At 42.1% G+C, this 26,346-nt stretch overlaps 1 protein-coding gene across 3 annotated transcripts in view; it reads left to right on the top strand.

Moving 5' to 3' along the window:
* The window catches only part of APOBEC4 (apolipoprotein B mRNA editing enzyme catalytic polypeptide like 4), a 55,686-nt gene extending 32,943 nt beyond the window's left edge, over positions 1-22,743 (top strand). For 2 of the 3 annotated variants that reach the window (XM_073591426.1, XM_073591428.1), the window contains one exon: positions 20,782-22,743. In XM_073591426.1, the coding sequence (XP_073447527.1) occupies positions 20,823-21,896 (1,074 nt within the window). In that variant the 5' untranslated portion in view covers positions 20,782-20,822 and the 3' untranslated portion in view covers positions 21,897-22,743. Of the gene's footprint in view, positions 1-9,111; positions 9,187-20,781 lie in introns of all 3 variants that reach the window. The other variant, XM_073591427.1, reaches the window with a different exon arrangement.
* The last annotated feature ends 3,603 nt before the right edge of the window (positions 22,744-26,346 follow it).

The raw sequence follows: 26,346 nt of genomic DNA, 5'->3' as shown, positions 1-26,346 counted from the left end.
AAAGGGTATTTATACTAATTTTGGTTTGACACAATGTAAGCTTCCCGTAGTTCTGACCACAATACCCAAATGGCTATCACAAGTAGTGACGTTGATTTTGCGAAGTAACTAATTGTATCCATCGCTGTCTAACTAATTGTATCCATCTGCTGAGAGACATAATTTATCCAAAGCCTTGACTATATTTTCCCTAGGAACATTTTGATGAATCACTGTTTCCATGTTTTTGGTCCATGCCCACAGGGCTTTGGATACAGATAAGGCAATTGCTGACTTCCAGGCATTTACCCACCATTTGGTAAGCTCCTTTAATGTGGGGTCTATTCATCTGTCTAAACTGGATCCTCAATTGAGGCTGAATTATTGATTGGTGAGATGAAATTCTTTGTTATATGAACCATTGCCACCTCTACCTTCGGCGGATCGTCTGGCATTGCAGAATCTTGTTCCGACCTTGGATAAAGTTTTCTTAGGCAATTGAGAGGAAAAAACATTTTTTTTCTTTTTTTTTCTTTCCTCTTCAACAATGTCTCTGATATCATCCATCAGAGTAAGCCTATGTTTTCATTTTCACTATTGCTACCTGAAAGACATTTTGATTTTGATGCGACTTGAAGCAATGCCTGTGTATTCTTAAGGTCTATGGACCTTTAGTCACATCAAAGTGGGACCAAAGTAGTGCAGGGACCACTTTGAAGTCGCTGCGACTTGAAATCTCACAGATATAAACAGTACTCATTGGAAATCATGGGGAACGACTTGTCATGCGACTTGATGTCCGCTTGGACTTCTTCTGGCGTAGAAGGCTGAAATACATAAATCAAGCATAAGTGCTATTTTTTTTTCTTACTCATCTGGACAATGGTCCCTACCTTAAATGTTGGAGAGGGTCTTGCTTGGGTGGCGTACTGCTTATTTTAGGCAACAGACAGAAAAAGCAGCTAGAGAAAGATAAAGGAGTTAGCAACTGATATCTCAGCTGGAGCAAGGAAACGGTATTCCTGAGTAAAGAAAAAGAAAGAAGTTACATTTACCGTTGGCCAAAAACAGGCTCCACTCCAGGAGCTCCCCGCATAGGCAACCTCCTCAGTTGACAACAGGCTGCCATGCTGAAAGCCCCCAGTAATAAACAATGGAGAGGGGAGGGACATCTATGAAGGATACAATCCTCTAAAAAATGTTTTTGACAAACAAGGGCAAAAAATGTAAAATTTGTCCCTAGATTCAAGATGGCTTCCACGACCTCAGGCCAGACTGCCCAAGTGCGGCCGGCGACAATAGGACCTATGCGGCCCACCCAACTCAGCCCGGCCCACTGAGCCGGCTCTGACATCCGCACATGCGCAGAGCGGGCAGGAAGACACTGAGGGACTGAGAAAAGCCGGCGTGAGGTGCGCGCCACCCACTATAGTAGCCAGGAATGAAGGTGCAATATCACAAGGAGGGGAAAGTGGTGGGGGTGAACGAAAGCAAAAAAGAGAGAGAGGAATGTAAGGAAAGGAAAGCAAGAGAGAATGGATGACAGAAGGGAGAAATGGAAGGCTAAGGCTAAGTGAAAAATAGAAAGCTGCTTTCTCTGCTGCAGGCTTGAGCAAACACCAATAAATAAATGCAGATAGGAGCTCTTAGTTAAGAGGCAACTGCTATCCCAAAAGACCCACAAAAGGGACTCCCTATCTTATCAGCGCATTTAGCTGCCCAAGAATAGGGACTGCACCTGGGAGAGGCTTGAACCCAGTTGTAAAAAAATTAGGGGTTTAGCCTGGATCAACCACCAAAAATAATAAATGAGAAATTAAATATTAGTCAGACAATCAGCCATATAGGAGATATGGGATACCGTTCAGGATGCCCTAGTGCATACAAAAAGAAAACTAAGAGAATGAGGATCTCTCAAGAGGGCAAAAATACCCAAAACACTGTCTGAAAAAAGTAAGCCAAAATTTATTGTACAAAATATTACACCACACAGCTAGATACTACAAAAATTACACAAGACGGGCTATGGTAGGTGACTATCACAGACCCTATAAAAATAGATGACAACATTGTCGTTAAAAACAGGGAAGCCGCGGCAATGCATACCACATACAAACACCATTCACCACTCATGAATACTGAAGATATATATTCAGACTTTCAAAGCAGCTGATATTTAGGTTTAGTAACTCGCTTTTCAGGTGCGTGGTATATCGGGAATGTGGGTATGTGTGGATGGGAAGAAATTATTGATAATGGAAGTCCATATAGGGAGCTGGTTCAGTCCAATGGTTGGTACTAGAACAGACCGGGACCAATAGTTATAAGGTCAAAAAGACAATAGATGTGACTGGCAAATTAAACTAGTAGAAATTGGCAAAAAAGCAGTGGTATAAATGGCAGAAGCAGGCATGTGGAGTCAAAGCAGCATGGGGAGGCATATTAACAAGCATTAGAGTGATACATCTCTCACCACCCAGTCGGCATCCAGCATCCGCAGACCGCCGTGCTTAGCTCCAAGGGATGGCTTGGGAAGTGAGTCCATGTAGAATCACCTTACTGCCTGTAGATCACTGCCCTCGCTGCATATCGTTCGCCACCAATCACAAGACGTGTGTATCAAAAACGCCGGTCATCAGCTGTTGGGTCCCGGCTGATCATCCATCGAAAGCATGTACGTGGTTCCGGGATGACGTGCTGACGCGTTTCACCAGCCAATGGACGCTGGTTTCTTCAGAGCAGGGTGGAGTCCGTGGAGTAGATTTAAATAGACAGGGTAATATGGTGAAGTTACCAATCATTAACACCAGATGTCATCCAAGATCACCTCTCATTGCAAACATTCAGCAAGGGAAATTCAAATAAAAAAACGCAAATGGCTATATATGATCGATCATAGTTTGTTGTAAATATGGATAGAGCCTAAGAGATAAACAAATAAATGAATAACGGCCGCCTAAAAGATCAGGGGTACCAAGAAGATATGGATAGAAAGCAGAATTTATATATTCACATACTTAGTAAAGACAGCAGGCAGGACAATTTACTTCTCCAAAAAGGACTGTAGGCTGCATTCAGTATTTAACCCTCTTGGAACCATAGAATCAAGGTAATATGTCCACATTTTTTCCTTCTGGAGGAGAATAATATCAAAATCACCATGTCTAGCAGGCAGATTTAATCTATAAATTCCCTTCACAGTCAGTCCTTTTGGATCACGGTTGTGGAGCTTAGCAAAATGCTGAGGAATTGGACGTTCATCATCCTTCTTTTTAATGCCAGCAATGTGTTCGCCAATCCTAATGCGGAGAGAACGTTTTGTTTTGCCTATATAGTTTTTGTTACATGGGCATGTAAGCATAAAAATAACCCGAGTTGTTGTACAGTTAATGAATTGTTTAATTTTAAAGTCTTTTCCACCGTGTGGATTGGCGAGCACATTGGCCTGGTGTACATATTTACAAATATTGCAATGTCCACAGGCATGCATACCAGTAGGGGGCTTAGAGCTAGTGAGCCAATTTTTGCTAATTGTCCGTGTATACTCAGAGTGAACCAGGAGATCACCAAGATTCCGTGATCTCTTGGCTGTCATGAGTGGTCTAGGGCTCACCAGATTGGTAATCAGTGGAGCAGATTTTAGGATATGCCAGTGTTTCTCAAGAATCCCATGTACCACTTTCCACTGGGAACCATTCCTGGTGATAATCCTAGGGTAGTTCTGCTCACTGCTTTCCTGACGTGAAGGTTTAGAAATGGTGAGGAGCTCATCATGTTTTTTGGAAAGGGCTTTTTTCTGAGCCTTTTTAAGTGAACGGTGAGAGTAACCTCTCTGTCTGAACCTCTGGTACATTTCACGTGCCTCTTTATGAAAGTCTTCCTCCTCGGAACAGTTCCGTCTAATTCGCAGGAACTGTTCTGTGGGAGATGTATCACTCTAATGCTTGTTAATATGCCTCCCCATGCTGCTTTGACTCCACATGCCTGCTTCTGCCACTTATACCGCTGCTTTTTTGCCAATTTCTACTAGTTTAATTTGCCAGTCACATCTATTGTCTTTTTGACCTTATAACTATTGGTCCCGGTCTGTTCTAGTACCAACCATTGGACTGAACCAGCTCCCTATATGGACTTCCATCATCAATAATTTCTTCCCATCCACACATACCCACATTCCCGATATACCACGCACCTGAAAAGCGAGTTACTAAACCTAAATATCAGCTGCTTTGAAAGTCTGAATATATATCTTCAGTATTCATGCGTGGTGAATGGTGTTTGTATGTGGTATGCATTGCCACGGCTTCCCTGTTTTTAACGACAACGTTGTCATCTATTTTTTTAGGGTCTGTGATAGTCACCTACCATAGCCCGTCTTGTGTAACTTTTGTAGTATCTAGCTGTGTGGTGTAATATTTTGTACAATAAATTTTGGCTTGCTTTTTTCAGACAGTGTTTTAGGTATTTTTGCCCTCTTGAGAGATCCTCATTCTCTTAGTTTTCTTTTTGAACCCAGTTGGAAGCTGCTGACTACAGAGGTCAGGGAAGTTTGACCACCATTCACTGATCATGAGGTATGAGGAAAAAAAGGAGAATGCTGGGAATGCATTAATCCTTTTCTTTTATATTATTCACTGGTCCTGAGGGAGGAGCCAAGGCAGAGCTTGTCACAGGCATGCTGCCATGGATATGCACCAGGAAATATTTTTTTAAAGGCCGTACAGATTAAAATGGTGGGTGTTGCAATTTTTTTTTTTCACAAAGTATTCGCGCAGCGATTTTTCAGTTGCGATTTTTTTTGGGAAAAAAACACTTTTTTGAATTTTAATGCACAAAAACAGACTATATTGCCCAAATGTTTGGTGAAATATAGAAGATGATCTTATGCCGAGTACATAGATACTAAACACGACATGCTTTAAAATTACACACACCTATGCAGCGGTGACAAAATATATACATTTTTAAAAGCTTTTAAAAGCCTTTACAGGTTACCACTTTAGATTTACAGGAAAAAGGCGCTTGCGTTCACCTTTGCGCGCATGTACGGGGGGATATGGGGTGCTTTATGTGTTATTTTATTTTTTTAATTATTCATTTTGCTTTTCTTTTTTTTTACACTGTCCATTTCATTTTTTTTTTATAATTTTTATTGTTATCACAGGGAATTGAAATATCCCCTATGATAGCAATATGTAGTGACAGTTAATCTATTTGAAAAATTTGGATTCTCTTAGACTGTAAATCTCTCCTCAGCCCTTAAAGCATCTGACCGCAACAAGATCGGTGTGATAAGTTGCTTTCCCAATTTCCCAATGGTGCTGTTTATATTTGGCAAAACCAAAGGCATGAAATGCTCATAGCTTTCTTAGGCTATAGAGATGATTGGAGCAGTTCTAGTCTTCGATCAGCTCTATGGTCAGCTGGCCGAACCACTGGCTGCATTCTCGGGTTCCCAGGTGGGACAGGAGAGCCAGAGAAAACCATGGAAAATGGCTGGAGGGGGAAATGTTCCCTTCCACTGCTTGTAAAAGCAGTTCAGCGGCTAACTAGCTGCTAGGATTGCTTTTACATAAAAGTCAACAGCTGGCTGAAAAGAACGATACCAAGATTATATCTAAACCTGCAGGCATTATTCCAGTATAACCACTCATAACTACTCAATACCAGTACGTCACTGGTCCTTGTTGTATATATATATTGTAATGTTCTTTTTTTCATGCAGCTTGTATGAAAAAAGAAAATCAATCAGTGGGTAGGCCCACCATTAGAATCCCGCCCTGCATCCACCCACTTCTAATGATGGGCATACATGCACCGTTCTTTTGTTTAACCGTGGTGGTGAAATCCCCTCGCTGATTTACATATCGTGAGAGCAAATCCTAATGCTGTCAAAATAAATAAATCTGTACTGCAGCTAAATGGCGTACCTGAAAAGCAAACAATGGTGACAATAAAATATTAACTCAATAAAACAACAACAATCTGTGCCAAAAAAAGAGTAAAAAATATATGCCGAAGCATGGGGCAATCCGCCCTAATGTTAGGGGAAAATCGCCCCTCCAGCCCTGCGCCCATGCTTTGGCATATATGCTCTTTTTTTTAACCGCGGTGGTGAAATCAGCTCCTACAGCGCTGGAATCACTGATTTACATATCGTGAGAGCAAATGCTGTTTCTGTCAAGATGGGTAAATAAGTGCTGCAGCTGAATGGTGTACCTGAAAAGAAAATAATGGTTAACAATAAAACTCAGTAAAAAGTAAAGTATAAAAGAATTACATACCTGCAAAGCAAACATGATAAAACATGATAGTAACAATAAAACATTACAGTTAAGCATAAAATACAGTAAAACAGAGCAGGACAATAAAGAGAGAACAATAGAGAGAGACTAGAGAGAGAACAATAAATACTAATACTATAAATACTGTGTGAGCCTGAATCTGACAGTGAAGCAGCTTCCCCATCGCTCTCATGTGTCATGCTTAGCAACGTGTAGGCCTCTTCACTAGTGTACCTCTGTTTGGACATTTTGGCCTCTAAATGTATAGGTACAGCTAGTGCAACTCATAGGCAAAAGAGCACCTGATTGTCAGAGCCTGCTTCAATTGCTACCAAAAAACCTGTTAGCATTCACAGGGATCAGGCATGACTCTGCGAATGCTGCAGTTATGTGTGTTATGTTTTGTAAGTGACAGTGATCGATTGATACTGCACTTGGGGGGGCTGGACTGGGCGGAGGGGCTAAATGCAGGTGCTAGCAGGTGTCTGGGCTGATCCCGCTAATACTGCATTTTTGGGAACACAAAACTACTGGGGATGCTATTATAGTTCTGATCAGATCAAAGATATTGATCCGTTCAGACACTATACTAGTAAGGGAGGTGTATGGTGTGTGCGTGGGTGTTAGCACTAATCTGGCACTAATCTGGCACTAATCTGGCACTTTCTAGGATCGACGCTGACCCTAACAGATGCTAAAACCTAACTGATGTCGACCGCCAGCGCAATCAGGGGGTTAAACCTTTATTAGGCAATATACGATGGGTACCCTGACCCTATAAAAAACTAACTAGCGTCACCCGTGACACTAATGATGACAGGGGGTGAAAGGGTTAACTAGGGGGCGATCAGGGGGTTAAAACCTTTATTAGGTAATATATGGGGGTACCCTGATGCTATTAAAGACTGACGTTGAAACTAACCAACTAACTAGCTCACTAGCATCACCCATGACACTAATACGGCGATCAGAAAATAGATCTGTACACTATACTCGTGACACTGGTGACAGGGGGTGAAAGGGTTAACTGGGTGGGGGGTCAAAGGGTTAAACCTTTATTAGGGGGTTAATGGGGGGTACCCTAAGCCATCCGAGGCCTACTACTAACTGCCTTAAGACTATTTAGTGTCACAAGTGACACCAGTACAGTGATCAGTGAAAAATCTGAAAACTGCACTTGGTGACACTGTGACAGGGAGTGAAAGGGTTAATTGGGGGGTGATCGGGGGGGTGAAAAGTGTGCCTACGTGTATTGTGTCAGTGTAGTGTTGGTGCAACTCACTGTTATGCCCCGTACACACGGTCGGATTTTCCAATGGAAAATGTTGATGGGAGCTTTTTGTCGGAAATTCCGACTGTGTGTAGGCTCCATCGGACATTTTCCATTGGATTTTCCATCACACAAAATTTGAGATCTGGTTCTCAAATTTTCCAACAACAAAATCCGTTGTCGGAAATTCTGATCGTGTGTACATAATTCTGACGCACAAAGTTCCATGCATGCTCGGAATCAAGCAGAAGAGCCGCACTGACAATTGAACTTCATTTTTCTCAGCTCGTCGTACGTGTTGTACGTCACCGCGTTCTTGACATTCGCAATTTCCAACCAACTTTGTGTGACCGTGTGTATGCAAGACAACTTTGAAACAACATCCGTCTGAAAAAATCCATGGATTTTGTTGTCGGAATGTCTGATCAATGTCCAATCGTGTGTACGGGGCATTAGATGTCCTTTCTCCTCTCACTTGAACCAAATAGGGCTCCACGAGCAGAGGTGACCTCACTTCCTCTGCTTGTGTTTACATTTCACAGGCAGAGGAAGCATTTTGTTCGCCAGAACAGATCAGCAGGTCCAGGCCAGAAATCATTGGCCTGGACCTGAAGATTGATCGGTTCTGTAACAAATCTGATCGCCGCGGGCACGTCGGGGGCACGCGGGCGTGAGCACCGTACAGGTACGGCGATTCGCGCAGCTCTGCCACCCTGCTGCAGTATATCCACGTGAGCAGGTCGTCTAGTGGTTAAGGGGTTAAATCCTTCTGGGGCTGAAGTGGGTAAGTTATTGTTGAATAAATAAGTCTATAATTAAAATGTGAAAATTGCTCTAGCCCAATGTTGGAAAGCAGCTGCTGCGAGCTAATGTGGTTAAAAACATGTCATTGAATAGCATTCTGTACTAATTGCCATTTCTTCAAGATGTCATTATCCTAGAGAGTCGCATATTTTACTATCAATCACTTTGATTGTTTAAACCATTAGTTTATCAAAGATATAAAAATGTTTTGTGCTGTTTAAATGTAATTTTTTTATTATTAAAGAAAAATTAGGGGAAAAACTCTTTTGGCCCTACTTCTCCTGGGGATCACAGGAGTGCAATTTGCTTTAGTCCGCTGTCAGCTGATGTCACTCAGCTGGAGAGATCCCAACTCTAAAGTCGGGATCCACCCAGATGCCTAACTGGCAGCTGGCTCAGCCTCTCAGCTCACTGCCGAGAACCTGAGCCAGCCACTCCTGCCCTTGCACAGCCTGTTACTCCAGTGAGCATTGGAGGAGTAGAGCAGTGACTGATAGTCACCGCTCTGTGCTCAGAGCGAACCTGAGAACTGAGTGGTCACTGGTTCTCGGTTCTTGGTGTAGAGGTGGCAGGGGGCAGATGCTGGATCAGGTAAATGCTGCATTCGCCTTGGTATGAATGTTTTTTTTTTTTTTATACCCTGCACTTCTCTTTTAATATTATGATTTAGACTGGCCAGGAATGACCTAATGCCACCTTGATCTGACTGCCTAATGGGTCGCTTGGGGTAATAACATGGACTTGACTAATCTCTGCAATCCTTCTTACTTTTAGAATATTGAGTGAGTCATAAGAATCAGCATTACATCTTGAAGTGATCAAGGTGACAGATGTCTCTATTATTCTCAGGTAAACATCTTCTGGTTGTGATCACAATTTGGTGAGCATCAGATTAAATTTTAGGAGCCATTATTTGGAATTTCAGAAAATGTAATCTGAAAGGTAGCATTTTTGCTAATGCTAACAGTATAAGTATATGTAAACCCAGTGGTGTTCAATATTTTGGGGCGGGCGTCAAACAAACCTGCCTCTCTCACTTGCACAATGAGGAAGTGGGTCCTGAGACCCGATTGGCCAGGAGTCCTAAGACTCCCTGGCCAATCGGGTCTCAGGACCCACTTCCTGATTGGCTGGGAGGAGAAGCAGGAAGACATTAGTGAATATTAATTCGCTAATGTCACACAACTGGGTGGGCTAAGGGTGCGGTGCTCTGTGCCCCAAGCCCACCCTTTTTTGAAGCCAATTAGAGCTTTGGGCTCTAATCATGTCCTTCAAAAAAAAAAAAACCTATTGAAATCCATGTGTCCGGCGCCCTGCATGTAATTTAGGGGCCGGGAGCATGGATTGGGGGGGGGGGGGGGGCGCCCCTAATGGAGCTACCACCACTGTCAAAGCCAAGAAGATATGTAAAATCTATGGATGCATACATTTACCAACTTTTAAGATCCTTCACCACTCTGTTTAACTGCTGGGAGTAAAAGAAAAGTCCTGTATAAGCCATGATTTGCCGTACATGCTACTTTCACAGAACTATGAATTAACCTGTGACAGGTCTAATATGTCCACCAGTGTCACATGGTGTGAATCACATGCTTCTTTATACTGGTTACCAGGTATTTAATTCAGCTTCCAATGTGAAAAATAAGCATATGCTGACAAACCTTCTTATTACATCCCACAATACAATGGTGTCTCAAACACCTACAGTATGTTCAGTCCATGTTATGTGGGGACTGGCAGGAGTGGCTATCCACACACAAATAGCAACATAGAATACATTGCTATTTGGATTGGATAGTTTAGAATGGATTGTGCTTTTGCAATTAGTAGGAGCTGTGTTCAACCACAAACAAGAATATGGATAGTGTAATTTTTTAATAAAACGTGGAATAATGTACTAGTCACTCAGAGTTAGGTGACATAACGGTTGCTCATTTGTGGCTCAAGTCCAGTTCAGGTGATCCCTTTCACTGTGTTCAGAAGCTGGGGTTATGCTACGTACACACGAGCGGACTTTCTGGCGGACTAGGTCTGATGGGATTAGCCCGGCGGACAATCCGATAGTGTATGGGCTAGTCCGATTGCTTTTCAGGATAAAAATCAGACGGACCTAGAAATAGAACATGTTTCAAATCTGTCCGACAGACTCAAAGTCAGACGGACTAAAATTGGGAAAACTGTTCGTCTGTGTGCTGGTCCAACAGACCAAATACGACGCAAGGGCAGCTATTGGCTACTGGCTATTGAACTTCTTTTTTTAGCCCCGTTTACGCCATCACATTCAAACCAAATGGACTTATGAACAAACTTAGTCCTTTCGTGTGTGGCCAAGTCCGTTGGTTCGGGAAAGTCCGTCGGGCATAGTCAGGAAGTCCGCTCGTGTGTACATGGCATAAGTAATTTGATAGGTCCCAAGATTGAATGAACAGACCTGCTGAGTAGATGGACGCATAAGGGCACTATGCAGCCACAAAGACTCCTCATGGCTGCATACTCTGGGCTACAGCAAAATGGCCACCAAGCCTCTCTCTTTGAGGACAACTAAAAGGGTTAAGATTTTAGTTGACCTCAAAGAAGGAGGCTCAGTTGCCATTTTGTTGTAGTCCATGTCCTGAAAATAAGCCATGATGTAGAAATGTAAACATTCAGAGTATTTTGACCAGGCGTCATGAATGACAGAAAAAGGCCTCTTTGTATGGCATATGCATTAAACAATACTTTTACAAACAGCACAGTGCATTTTAAACTACATGGGACCCTTGTCTGTATGGGCTAGTTTATGTGAAAGGTGCCCCTTGTCTGCATGGGTCAGTTTATGTGAAAAGTGAACTTGGCCTTTAATTGGCCTTTAACTTGAACACTAGTTATATAATACAAGGGCATCCTGTATCCAAAGAAAAACATGTGCAGGCATACATTTAAAAATGTGAAATGTCCAATTTTAAGGACAGCTACAATGCTCATAGGGTACAACCTTGATGAAATATACAAGGAAAAGAGAGCGCATAGCTGCCCTAGTGTAATTCCATTTTAATGATACAAATGTAAAATCAAACAATAGAGGATTGCACTCACAAACATGGGACTTAGATCGCATGTACAGCAGGATGTATGTCTCCCTTCCTGGCCTGTATAATTGGGTTGGCTCCCAAGAACGAGTGGTGATGGTATGAGAAGTCACTGCAGACTCTATTTCCTCGTCTTGTCAGGCTGTGTCTGCTGTAGGGCACGCGCACGGTCCAGCTGGCGCTGCGTGACCTCACTCGCGGCCGGAGAGAAAGGACAAGGTGAGTGAGATGACTCCTCTTTAGCTAACAAAAAACGATTGCCAAGACTACATGTTTCGGAGGGGTGGCCTCCTTCTTCAGGTCACACCCTTACCACCTCTAGCCTGTCTTTATATGAACCCTCCAGCCCTTCCCCCGGGACAGCCAATACCGTTCGACAGACCAGGAGCATGGAGTTCACAACAGGAAACACATTCAAAGAGGGGAGGGCCTGATATTCAGCAATAACGTCCTAAGAAAAGTTTTGAACAGGTGTATATGCATTAATTATGTTTACTTTAATACAATTTAATCAAAAATAGAAATAGTTTTTACCTATACTATTATATATATATATATATATATATATATATATATATATATATATATATATATATATATATATATATATATATAAAAAGGTCAGATTCATCCTTGATCTATTAAAATCATCATTCTAACCTAAAGTAGTTAGTCGCCTTCAGTAATTCACAAAAAAAATAAAAATAAAATAATAATCGCAAAAAAAAATGGGGAAGAAAATCTATACAAATAAATTATATGGATAAAAGTGTATAGGAATAAAATTAATTTGAATAAAATGAATTTGAATAAAATATGGTCGGTCAATAAGTATGCAGTTAATAAATTAATTAACATCTGTAAAGGGAACTGAGAGTATTTAAATATAGAGAACAATATACTACTTGGCAATACAATAATATTTCATATCAACCTACCTATCTCGAATTCCTCATTTAACCACTTCAGCCCCGGAGGGATTTACCCCCTTCCTGACCAGAGCACTTTTTACAATTTGGCACTGCATCGCTTTAACTGCTAATTGCGCGGTTATGCAATGCTGTGCCCAAACAAAATTTGCGTCCTTTTCTTCCCACAAATAGAGCTTTCTTTTGATGATATTTGATCACCTCTGCGGTTTTTATTTTTTGCGCTATAAACAGAAAAAGACCGAAAATTTTGAAAAAAAATTACATTTTCTACTTTTTGTTATAAAAAAAATCCAATAAACTCAATTTTAGTCATACATTTAGGCCAAAATGTATTCAGCCACATGTCTTTGGTAAAAAAATGTCAATAAGCGTATATTTATTGGTTTGCGCAAAAGTTATAGCGTCTACAAACTAGGGTACATTTTCTGGAATTTACACAGCTTTTAGTTTATGACTGCCTATGTCATTTCTTGAGGTGATAAAATGGCACTGCAGTACAAAACCCCCCCAAATTACCCCATTTTGGAAAGTAGACACCCCAAGGAAATTGCTGAGAGGCATGTTGAGCCCATTGAATATTAATTTTTTTGTCCCAAATGATTGAATAATGACAAAAAAAAAAAAAATTTACAAAAAGTTGTCACTAAATGATATATTGCTCACACAGGCCATGGGCATATGTGGAATTGCACCCCAAAATACATTCAGTTGCTACTCCTGAGTACGGGGATACCACATGTGTGAGACTTTTTGGGAGCCTAACTGTGTATGGGGCCCCGAAAACCAATCACCGCCTTCAGGATTTCTAAGGGCGTAAATTTTTTATTTCACTCCTCACTACCTATCACAGTTTTGAAGGCCATAAAATGCCCAGATGGCACAAACCCCCCCCCCCCCCCCAAATGACCCCATTTTGGAAAGTAGACACCCCAAGCTATTTGCTGAGAGGCATGGTGAGTATTTTGCAGTTCTCATTTGTTTTTGAAAATGAAGAAAGTCAAGAAAAAAATGTTTTTTTTTCTTTTTTCAATGTTCAAAACTTTGTGACAAAAAGTGAGGTCTGCAAAATACTCACTATACCTCCCAGCAAATAGCTTGGGGTGTCTACTTTCCAAAATGGGGTCATTTGGGGGGGGGGGGGGGTTGAACTGTCCTGGCATTTTATGCACAACATTTAGAAGCTTATGTCACACATAACCCACTCTTCTAACCACTTGAAGACAAAGCCCTTTCTGACACTATTTGTTTACATGAAAAAATATTTTTTTTGCAAGAAAATTACTTTGAACCCCCAAACATTATATATATTTTTTTAAAGCAAAGGCCCTACAGATTAAAATGGTGGGTGTTTCATATTTTTTTCACACAGTATTTGCGCAGCGTTTTTTCAAACGCAATTTTTGAGGAAAAAAACACACTTTTTTAAATTGTAATGCACTAAAACACACTATATTGCCCAAATGTTTGATGAAATAAAAAAGATGATCTTAGGCTGAGTACATGGATACCAAACATGACATGCTTTAAAATAAGCAAAAATGGATACAAACGTGCAGTGGCGACAAACTACATACATTTTTAAAAGCCTTTAAAAGCCTTTACAGGTTACCACTTTAGATTTACAGAGGAGGTCTACTACTAAAATTACTGCCCTCGATCTGACCTTCGTGGTGATACCTCACATGCGTGGTGCAATTGCTGTTTACATTTGACGCCAGACCAACATTTGCGTTCACTTTTGCGCGAGAGCAGGGGGGGACAGGGGTGCTTTTTTTTTTTGCTTTTTTATCTTATTTTTAAACTGTTCCTTTCATTTTTTTTTAAATCATTTTTATTGTTATGCCAGGGAATGTAAATATCCCCTATGATAGCAATAGGTAGTGACAGGTACTCTTTTTAAAAAAAAATGGGGTCTATTAGACCCTAGATCTCTCCTCTGCCCTCAAAGCATCTGGCCACACCAAGATCGGTGTGATAAAATGCTTTCCCAATTTCCCAATGGCGCTATTTACATCCAGCCAAATCTAAGTCATGAAATGCTCGTACCTTCCGGTTTCTTAGGCCATAGAGATGATTGGAGCCATTCTGGTCTCTGATAAGCTCTATGGTCAGCTGGCTGAATCACCAGCTGCATTCTCAGGTTCCCTGTTGGGACAGGAGGGCCAGAGAAAAACATGGAAGATGGTGGGGGGGGGGACATTCCCTCTCACTGCTTGTAAAAGCAGTCTAGAGGCTAATTAGTCGCTAGGATTGCTTTTACATGAAAGCCGACCGCTGGCTGAAAAGAATGATACCAAGATGATACCTAAACCTGCAGGCATCATTCTGGTATAACCACTCAAAGTCGTGAATGGCATACCTGAAAACAAAAAATGGTTAACAATAAAACACAGTAAACAGTAAAGTATAAAAAATTACATACCTGAAAAGTAAACATGATAAAACATAACAACAATAAAACATTGCAGAATAGAATACAGTAAAAAAGATCAGAACAATAGAGAGAGAATAGAGCGAGAGAGAACAATAAAACAACAACTATTTTTGTTTTTTTCATTTTATATATATATTTTTTTTTTTTTTTTTTTTTACACTTTTTTTTGTAACTGTAACTTTTATATCTGTAACCGGTTCCAGATTTGGGTTTCTCAAAATGCGATGGCATCTTGGGAGACCCTGTGAAAGTGTGCCTAGTCTGTGCAGTGCTGTACCCTATGCTAATAACTAGTGCATGGTAGCGTTCAAAACATTCACCAATGCAAAGACCAGGATTGTCAGGACAGGAGGGACAATAAAAGCGGGTGTCACGCCTATATCCGCGCTTGCTGCAGACACGACATCTTTTTTGGGGGGATTCGTCGGGTAGGGGTACTCGGGAGGACATAAAGAAAATGCCTCTCATGCAGCCGACTGCATTTGGTTGGGGATGTGAATGGGGGAAGTACGGGTGCTTCAGAAGTGGTGGGTTCCCAATTAGGATTGGCGAATGCAGCAGGAAGGGCACTATGGGCACGATGGGCCTGTGTTTGTCTTCTTCTTGGTGGCAGCGGGACACTACTTGTGCTTGCCACCTCGCCAGCTTGAACTGCACTTATGGGACTCGCCACGTCACCAAGTGTTACTGCAGTGCTGGTTTGACTATGACCAGGGTGTACTAGGCCACTGGTGCTTGCCAGTTCACCAGAATGCTACCAAAAAAACTGTTAGCGATCGCAGGGATCAGGCCTGACTCTACGAATGCTGCAGTTATGCGTTTAGTGTTTTGTAAGTGTCAGTGATCGATCGATACTGCACTTGGGTGGGCTGGGCTGGGCGGAGGGGCAAAACGCAGGTGCTAGCAGGTATCTGGGCTGATCCCGCTAACACTGTGTTTTTGGGAACCCTAAACTGCTGGGGACGCTAGTATAGATCTGATTGGATCAGATATTGATCCGTTCAGATACTATACCACTAAGGGAGGCGTATGCTGCGTGCGTGGGTGTTAGCAGTACCTGACGCTGCCTGGGGTGACGCATATCACCACCGGGCGATTAGGGGGCTAAACCTTTATTCGGTAATAAACGGTGGGTGCCCGGACACTATAAAAAATACCGAGCCGAGGAGAGATGACATAATTTCTTCTGCCTCTGTGTACTATACAGAGGCAGGGAAAGATTCTCATTGGCTGGGAGGGATCGCGAGGTGGGGGCCACGAATGGATAGCCTCCCCCTCATCTCTGAACGCTCCCAGACAGAAGTCGACCGCCTCGGGCACCAGGGGGGGGTCCGATTGGACCCCCCGCCCGCGGGAAGCAATCACGTACCAGGTATGTGATTTTGCCTGCCCGTGCCATTCTGCCGCAGTATATCTGCGTTAGGCAGTCGGCAAGTGGTTAACCCCTCAGGCATCATACTGTTAAGGGTGAATATCCAAAAGGATTCTCTAACGGGCAAATCTTTCACCCTTCGGGATTGACATGGATATGGACTCGATGCCAAATAGTTCCAAGCCTTCAGTGCTACCCCCCATGTTTGTGTTTAAAATGACATGGGACACTGTTCTTCTCAGTTCCTTTCTCTATAAGCCTACGGTGTTCACCAAAACGTGTCCGCATGGCACGCACTGTCCTACCTACATAAAAAAACCCACATGGCACCTCAGTCCATATATGACAAACTGGGTGCTACAGCAGATGAACTGTCTGATGTAAAAAGTGCATCCATCTTTACTACAAAAAGATTTTTGACCATGTGAGATAAATCCACAGGCTTTATACTTGATACCTTTACACTTGTAGCATCCTGTGATATTAAAAATTGGGGGATGTTTGCCATCCTGGAACTCTGCTTTTCTTTAAGTCGACTGGAGGCAATAAGGCTTTTGATGTTTGCTGCACGTCGAAAGACCACCTGGGGTTTACTTGGGAGGACTCTCCCAAGAGCTTTATCTTGCCCCAGGATTGGCCAATGTTTTTGAATCGCTTTTTTGATGGTCCAATGTTGGTAATTGAATCTTGTAATAAAGAGGGTGCTATAATGATCTTTAACAGGTGTAGGCGTATCCTTCTCTATATTGGTCCACTGCCCTCTGGATATGTTGGGGTTCGTATCCTTTTTTTAGGAATTTTGTAGTTAATATAATTGCTTGATCCTCATAATCCTTAATATTGCTGTAGTTTCTGCGTAAACGGCAAACCTAACTGTAAGGTATGTTCTTTTTCCATTTGGGATGATGGCAACTCTTTTGATGGAGATAAGAGTTGCCAGCTGTTTCTTTAAAATGGGTTCTAGATGTGATGTTACCATAAACATCACTGCCCAGTTCAAGATCCAAGAAGACCAAAACATTTGGGTCCACTACATAAGTAAAGTGAATGCCAAATTTATTGGTGTTACAATAGGAGACAAATTGGTCCACAGTATGAGGGGGCCCATCTCAAATGATAATAACATCATCTATATACCTCCCATAGTATACCAGATGTTTGGCGAAGGGATTCTGGGACCAAATATGGAATTTCTCCCAATACCCCATAAACAGGTTGGCATATCAGGGTGCAAAATGTGCACCCATAGCAGTGCCAGATACCTATTTATAGAACTGTCCCTGGAAAGAAAAATAATTCCTATCCAGGGCAAATCAAGTACATTGACAAATGAACTCGGATTTGATGGGATTAATATGGTCTGATTCTGATAGAAAGTATTTAACTGCCCGTAGTCCACCGTCATGGGGAATTGACGTGTAAAGTGAACTCACGTCCAAAGATAACCATAGATAGCCTGGCTCCCAGTTATAATGTTGTAGGGTATCCAGGACATGTGCAGAATCCTTGATATAAGCAGGGAGAGAAGTGACAAGGGGTTGGAGAAAAGCATCCACATAATAAGACACCCAACTGGTAATTCCATCTATACTCGCCACTATGAGTCTACCTGGTGGGCATAATGCGTCCTTGTGGACTTTCGGAATGTGGTAGAAATAAGGTGTCTTAAAAGAGTTGGCCAGAAAAAATTGTTTCTCTGATTTTTTTATTATACCTTGGGTAAAAGCTTGGTTCATCAGTTCTATTAATTCCAATTCATACCCAGGGAGAGGATCATGTTGGAGTATTTCATATGTAGCTTCATCTGATAGAAGTCTGTGTGCTTCTTTCAAGTACTCCACCTTATCCTGAATGACTATACCTCCTCCTTTGTCTGCTATGCGGATAACTAGATCATGATTCTCTTTAAAAGCATGTAAGGCCTCTTTTTCCTGCATCGAAAGATTGTGCATATTCACCTTCCCCTGTGATGACTCACATAGTTTCCGAAAATCAGCATACACCATAGCATAAAAGGTTTTAATAAATTCATTTTTAATATGATGTGGATAAAACGTGGACTTGTTTTGCGATTTTTTTGCAACTCATTGCGACTTTTTTTTTTGTGATTTATTGAAGGCGACTAACTACTTTGGGTTAGAATGATGATTTTAATAGATTAAGGATGAATTTCAGTAAAAATACGACAAATGGTAATGTTCTCAAAGCATGTTTTCTATTAATGATAATAATGAGAATCTGACATATATATATATATATATATATATATATATATATATATATATAGCGCACTACTCCCTTGGGAGCTGCTCATACCTTTCTGTTAGTGTCTCTCCGTTGTCCTCCCCTGCACAAATAACATCAGCAGACACTCCAGTAACTTTAGAACATAAACTTTATTCTTCTCCTTGCTGCATGTCAGAAAAGAATTTGCAATATTTACAGTCAGGAAGTATGAGCTGCCTCTAAATCTTTGGTTCCTTTAATAGTGATTCTATCCTTTTCCCTTAATGAACCGACAGGTGCCTCTCTGAAAAACACCTTGGTATTCGGATGTTAGAAGTACCAGGCCTCACCTGCCTATTTCGACTCCTGCAATCCTCCCTGGTCAGTTCAGGAAAAGTCTGGGCGCACCCCGATCTACTCCATCCTTTTAGCAGCCGCTTCCTGCTCTGCATGTCCAGAACCATCCCAGCCGGTGAAGTCTGGCCCATGACTCCCGGAGTTCCTTTCGATGCTTTAGCGTTGATGAACCTTCCAGCACTGAGGTCTCTGAATCCTCAGTCCTTCAGGTTCAAGTTCTTTTGCTATCCAGCACTGAGAGCATTACACCCCCAGGCCTTCAAGCCTGCTCCTTGCTGATCACATCTTTGCAGCCTTTCTGGATTCAATTCCTATCTCCAACCACCCCAGGAAACATGTGACCTTAATTTTTATAACAGTCCCACCTCTGCCCAAGCAAAACAATGATGGCTCAGAGCAGTCTCCAAAAACTACCTGCCACTCTGCTCCCTCAGTCCACCCACTTTCCAGAACATTTCAGGGAAAGTAATGGAAATCTTACAGGGCAGAGTGTAGGTGGCCACACCCTCCTCTATTCTATCAAATCTCCCAACCAAATTAACCAACCAGCTTACACCAACAGGGTAACACACCTAACACTTATCCTAACTAACTAACTAGCACGCACCTAAAGGTGGTGGACACTATATATATATATATATATATATATATATATATATATATATATATATATATATATATATATATAATTTTAATATATCACATTTTATATTTTAAATAGTATAGGTAAACACTATTTCTATTTTTGGCAACATTTTATTAAACTAAACATAATTAATGCATATACATCTGTTCAAAACTTTTCTTAGGACTTTATAGCTAAATATCGGGCCCTCCCCTCTTTAAATGTGTTTCCTGTTGTGAACTCCGTGCTCCTGGTCTGTCGAACGGTATTGGCTGTCCCGGGGGAGGGGCTGGAGGGTTCATATAAAGACAGGCTAGAGGTGGCAAAGATGTGACCTGAAGAAGGAGGCCATGCCTCCAAAACATGTAGTCTTGGCAATTGTTTTTTGTTAGCTAAAGAGGAGACATCTCACTCACCTTGTCCTTTCTCTCCAGCCGCAAGTGAGGTCACGCAGCGCCAGCTGGACCGTGTGCGTGCCCTACAGCAGACACAGCCTGACGAGATGAGGAAACAGAGTCCGCAGTGACTTCTCATACCATCACCACTCGTTCTTGGGAGCCAACCCAATTATACAGGCCAGGAAGGGAGACATACATCCTGCTGTACATGTGATCTAAGTCCCATGTTTGTGAGCGCAATCCTCTATTGTTTGATTTTGCATTTGTATCATAAAAATGGAATTACACTAGGGCAGCCATGCGCTCTCTTTTCCTTGTATATTTCAGATTAAGTCCACCACTCAGTGGATCTTTGAGAGAGCTGCAGCACCTAGAGCAAGAGAACTTTTTCTATTGAGAATGTGAACATTTGAGAGTTGTTTGTGGGGTCAGAGCAGACTTTGTTTTTTTTGTGTTTGGACTTTTTTACAACCTCGATGAACCCAACAAAGAGAGATAAATACAAGGATGAATAGGATGCAGTTATTAGGTTTAGTTTTAATGTATTTAAGGCAATTATTCCTTATCAGGAGTCTGTGTGTAAATTGATTTTAAAGTTTTTTATATAAAAATAAAAAAGATGCTATACTTACCTGCTCTGTGCAATGGTATTGCACAGAGCAGTGGCTTATTTCCTGTTCTGGAGTCCCCACCAATGTTCTCCACTGCTTCTTGTTCTGAGTGGCTACTCAGAAGCTGCGGGGATATGTGTGCATCATCGATACACACAGCGCAGCTCAGCCACACTCCCTTCGCAGATGGAATAGTGCTGGATTGGTAGAGGAGTCAGGTAATTGTTTAGTGCGAACAGGCAGGAATGAGTTTTTTTACCCTGAATGCAATGAATGCATTAAGGTATAACATGCTTAGACTTTAGAGTCACTTTAAATGAACCTGCAAGTCCACATTAGAAAACTGGGTAAATTGATAAGAATCCTGCTTCGTTGGCTCATTAGTCTAAAAACCAGTTATTATATATTCTTGTCTTTGCAGATAAATACCCAAACTGGAAGGCCATATCTAAGAAGCTTTAGATGGAAACCGTTTTTCAAGAATTCTCTAGTTATCACGGGACATTAGTCAAACCGTATTACTGGCTTTGCCCAAACCAGAACTGTTCCAAATGTCCTTATCATATTAGAACAGGAGAAGAGTCAAGGGTCACCTACAGGGAGTTTTATGAAACTTTTGGATTCCCATATGGGCCAACAATGCATGAAGACAAACAACTCATATTTTATGAAATAAAGTCCTTTAATGGAACAGTAATACAGAAAGGCCAAGTTACTGGGTGTGCTGCTTCTAACATTCATGCAGAAGCCATGTTGTTTGAAAAACATGGCTACCTGGATTACCTTCTCTATCAGCATGATTCAGTTGGCTACATAACTCTTTATGCCAACTTTACACCTTGCAATGAGTATGGTCACTACTGCATTAGCAAAATGTATGATATATTAATAAAGTACACACAAATGCGTCTAGACATCTATTTTTCACAGATGTATCATGTTGAAGTGAATTTTCCCTCTGCTGTCTGGAACAGAGATGCATTAAAGAGCCTTGCTGGTCACTGGCCTAGAGTAACACTGAATCCACTGAGTGATGGAATTTGGAAAACTGTTCTGTGCACCTTTGTGAAAGAAGTTCCAGAGACCACAATGAATCAGTACATTTTGCCTATCCGAGCATCTGCAGATAGACACAATGCATACATGATCCATGTTATCACAGGCATTAAGCCCTACTTTGTTGAAGATCCTCCTGTGCCTCAGCCTGAAGAAACAAGACATCAGCCAAAATATCAAAGACATAAAGTTAAATACAATGTAGCTCCCCAGCCTCCAACTGGCTTCCAGCAATACTTCCCTTTCTTTGCTCCTCAAATATCATTTGTACCTGCTTTTCAAAGTCAGAGAGAACTGATGACCAAGCCTAAACAAGTTGTCCGTCATCTTAACATGCCTATGAACCTGAATGAGGAAGCAAATAAGAGCAAATTCATACCCAGTGCCAGGAAATTTACCAAGGTTGTAAACACTGAGAGAACAGTGTGGGAAAGTGATAAAGAAACAACAAGGAACAAGAGGAAAAAAAAGAAACAGTAATATTTAGAAATAAAGTCTATATACAAATTACAGTGCCAATTCTGAATTAGTCGTCAACAAACACCAATCAGGATAACAATACCAAATGTACTGTATATGGCTCTCACAAATGCCAAATTCCCTTCAAAAACTGGGCTTAGAAGTTGAATGGCTGTGGGTGGAAGTAGGCCTTTGTGGTGTGGTGGTCCTAACATGATTTTCAATTATTATAATTATAATTTCAGTACTTTATTGGTTGAACTAAATTGACTTTTTTCAACCAGACTAACTATGTAGACCAAAGCTGTCTGCTATCTCCTATAGCTTCCTAACAGAAGTCAAAGTGTGGGTAGAAAACTGTCCATGCAAGCACACCAAGAATAAGGCCTAAGGTATAAATATATTCCCATCAGATTTTCCACTATTTGTATTTTCCTGCTTATATGATTGTAGGTGTATCCATTGTTGGGCTTAATTATAATGTCTAAAATATGTAGCGAGTGCCCATAGAGTGCAAAATAGCACACAGAGACAGCCCCACAATACAATAAGACTTCTGTTTCTGATTTACAGGCCAAACCCTGTGTGACAAATTTTCTTGTAACATTATATCCAAAGGCAAACATCTTACAGACGTACTGGAAATAGCTATTTATTGCAATTAGTATTTATTTGTAAATTTTGTGTTTCATCTTGTCTTGGCTCTTTAATAATGTAGATATACAAAAACAAAGATTCAAATTGAATCAAATGTTACTAACGTGAAAGCACTAAATGATGTTTGTGTGTAAAATCAATTGGTTTGTTTTGCTGTTTGCTGACAATTTTGATATCCTGAAAAATGCCACAGCTGTTTTACATAAGTGAAAGCAAATGAATTACCAAAATAAACAATTTGAATTGCTCTTTGATGCCTTTTTTATGTATGTGGCCACACAAGGGCCTGTGTAGTCTTATTCAAGGCCGGGAAAAAACCAGGGGGTGGAGGGACAGGAATAGCCTGAAAAGAGTACAAATTTGGTAATACTGTATGTCCTTCTTAACAGCACACCACAATATGAACAGTTTATCATATGCCTTGAAACAAGTAAAAGCCTTATGTAAGATTGGTGTGGAATTAAAGTGGTTGTAAACCTCTGATTTTGAGTTTTACGTATAGGTAAGCCTAGAATAAGGCTTACCTATAGGTAGTGGAAATATTTCCTAAACATGCACCGTTTAGGAGATATTTACCTTGTAGTGCGCCGATGATGTCATCGGCACATGCGCTGTGAAGAAACTGACCTCCATGCGTTTCTTCACTCGCAAGTGCCGTGACTGACAGCTCCCATGCGCGTGTGTGGGAGTGACGTCACGTGGGTCCGGCCAGTCACAGAGCCGGAGTCCGTGGCCCCGGAAGGAAGAGGGGTGAAGATGGAAGCTGCCACCAGTGGGAACATCTGGGACATTGTGGGCATCGTTTGCAGGTATGTGCCACATAATGGGCTAGTATGTGATACATATTAGCCCATTATGCTTTTACTTTGCAGGGGAACAAAGAGGAAGTAAAATCCATCAGGGTTTACTTCCTCTTTAAGGTTTGCGATGGCGGATAGTAAAAATGGGATGTGAGTGCCCAGATATTTTATAGCAGTTTGCTACCACTTGAACAAAAAATTTGTTTGAAGTTGGGATACTAGTGACTTGGGCAGGTAAACATTTAAGGCCTCTTTCTTGTCATAGTTCCCTTTGACATTGATCACAACCCCAATTTCTCAAAAGTGCACATGAGAGAAGGAAAAGAAATATGGGGCTTTGTGATATAAAGCAGAAAATCATACATGTAGAGTGAGAGCTTGTATTAATTCTGACCTATGGTGTGACCCTGGATATCTGATATCACATTAGGTGCTTCTATTCTGTTAGAAACTAACAGAAACTAGGCTTTAAAGTCTTTGTTGTCATCTTAGAGGATCATTGAGAATTAAAGGAGTTTCGATGCATTAAGATAAAAAGCCTTCTCTGTGTAGCAGCCCCTCTCAGCCCATCTTTATCCTGCGATGCCCACAAGTCCCTCAGCCATCCAAGACTCTCACTCCTGTCTGGCTGAGACACAGCAGCATCGCCATTGGCTCCCATGGCTGTCAATCAACATCAGTTAGCCGATCGGGAGAGAAAGGGGCGGGGCCAAACGGCAGCTCCGTGTCTGAATGGACACACAGAGCTGCAGCTTGGCTCGCTTGCCCCCATAGCAAGCTGCTTGCTGTGGGGGCACTCGACAGGAGGGAGGAGCCAGGAGTGCCAAAGAGGGGCCAGAGAAGAGGAGAATCTGGGCTGCTCTGTGCAAATTCACTGCAGCAGAGCGGGTAAGTCTAATATGTTTGTTATTTTTTAAAAAAGAGGCTTTACAATCACTTTAATTACTTTATAGTACAAGCAGCTACAGAGGTCAGTAATGATTTGTTTTAAAGCCCCTTAACTGCTTATTTAAATAATGTAATATCAATTGACTGGACACAGGTGCATTTTAACCCCCAGCTTATGTTATCCCATCATTGCCAGGCCAATTTTCAATTTAATAGTGTTGTGATGCTTGACTGACAAATATTCTGCTTTGCAACACTGTGCCCAAATAAGCTTTGTTTCATTTTTAGACAGATAGAGCTTTCCTGAGGCCTTCATGGCAGCACACACTGGGTTGTGACTCCGCCCCCACAACCTGACAGGATTGGTTAACTATAAATTTGAAGGGGAGACACCCCGCTGCATTCTCTTTTTTTATCCTCACCTGACATTGGATGGACAAAGCCTCTCCTGTTTGGAAGTCCAAGGAAAGGGCCTCTTACCACACTCGCCATAGCAGGTTCAAGCCTCTCCTTTTTGGAAGTCTCTCCTGTACAGTCTCTAAAGGAGCTTCTATGGAGGGAACCCCCGTTCTGGTGGTCTCAGGGGGCATCTGGAAGATATGCTGGCACAGTAAGCTTCAAAGAAGCTTCATTATTTTGCAGTGGTCCCACTCTTTATTTGCCTGTTTCTCTGTCCTGTTTTTTCTAACCTTTTTGTTTCCCCCTGTTTGGGTCCAAATCCAGGGCTGCTGAGCCTTGCTGTCCTCCGGCCTGTGGAGCTGTCATGGCCGCAACCACCTCTCCTCTGCTCAGCGCGTGTGCAGAGCGAGGTAATTCAGCAGTCAGAGGCTGTTGCCCTTCTCCAAGATGGCGCCGGAACGGACGGGATGCTTCTGCGCATGCGCCCGAGCGTCATTTTCGACGTGACAGCTGCGGCAGATTCCAAAGCCCAGCTTCTCCTGTGTATGCTTCTGGTCGCTGCACAGGAGACTGGGATTTGCTTCAATTTCAGGTAGGATTACAAACAGCTGTCCCAGGGCTTTCTCAAGCCCCATCCTTACCTTCTCAGTTTATAACTTTTATTTGCCTTCAGGCTGCCTATCTCTGCTCTACTTATGGAGACCACTGCCCATGCAGACCACCACCAACAGACTAGGTAAGAGGCATTTAGGTAAGTATTGAAGAAGGGGAAAAAAGAGAGCTGGACCACTAACGCTGCGTTTCTGGCAGCCCTATCAGGTCAAGAGTCGCAAGCTCTTGAAAGGAAGATCAAGTCATGCTTCAAGCAGGAGGTCCCGCAGAAGCCGTTCAAGATCTTCCTCCCGCTATTGCCGATCAAGACATAGGCTTACGCCACAGCCGCTCCTGTCATAGCCGGTCACGCCGCAGACGGTCACCCTCATCGCACCATGACCAGACTCGCCACACCCGTCCTGCAGCAAACGCTTGCTGGGTATGCGGTGCACCTGCCTTGTCAGATAAGTTAGCCTGCTGCTCATGCTTCAATGAGGCAACAAAGGAGAAGGCATCAGACGCAAGGATGGCTACAGAGCTCATAAGGGAGTCCATACTGGAGACAACACGTCATCGGCAGAATTTCATCGCACCCGAGTGCCAGAGTCCTCCTCCAGAGATGAAGAGCAGGAGGTGTCTGCAAGGTTCAATTTCTCCCTAGTCGAGCCTTTTGTGAAATCAGTTAAAGAAGCAATAGGCTGGCAAGAAGACAAGGTGGAACCTCAAAAGATTTGGAAATATTTCCCAAATTTAAGAAAGAAACCAGAATCCTTCCCTTTTATAGATGAGCTGGAGGATCTAATTAAAGATGAATGGGAAAGATCTGATAAGCGGTCCAGTCTTACCAACCGACTTGCAAAGATGTACCCCTTAAAAGAATCGAAAGTTAATTCCTTGATTAACGCTCCCGTCGTTGACTCCTCCTTGATGTATCTTGCCACGCATGTCATGCTGCCAATCGAGGACGCAGCTTTCTTTTGGGACATTCCCGATCGAAAAACGGATCTGGAATTAAAAAAAACTTATTCCACGGCCGGGTGCGCTTGCAGGCCAGCAATTACCATGGCTAGAGCCATCTCAGGATGGGCAACTAGTATAGAGAGAGCAAAAAACTTTAAGATGGTACTGACCAG

This window comes from Aquarana catesbeiana, linkage group LG07 (assembly GCF_042186555.1).
Source record: "Aquarana catesbeiana isolate 2022-GZ linkage group LG07, ASM4218655v1, whole genome shotgun sequence".
Classification (NCBI taxonomy): domain Eukaryota; kingdom Metazoa; phylum Chordata; class Amphibia; order Anura; family Ranidae; genus Aquarana; species Aquarana catesbeiana.
Note: the sequence above shows the minus strand (reverse complement) of the source record. Positions and strands in the feature narration are given on the sequence as shown.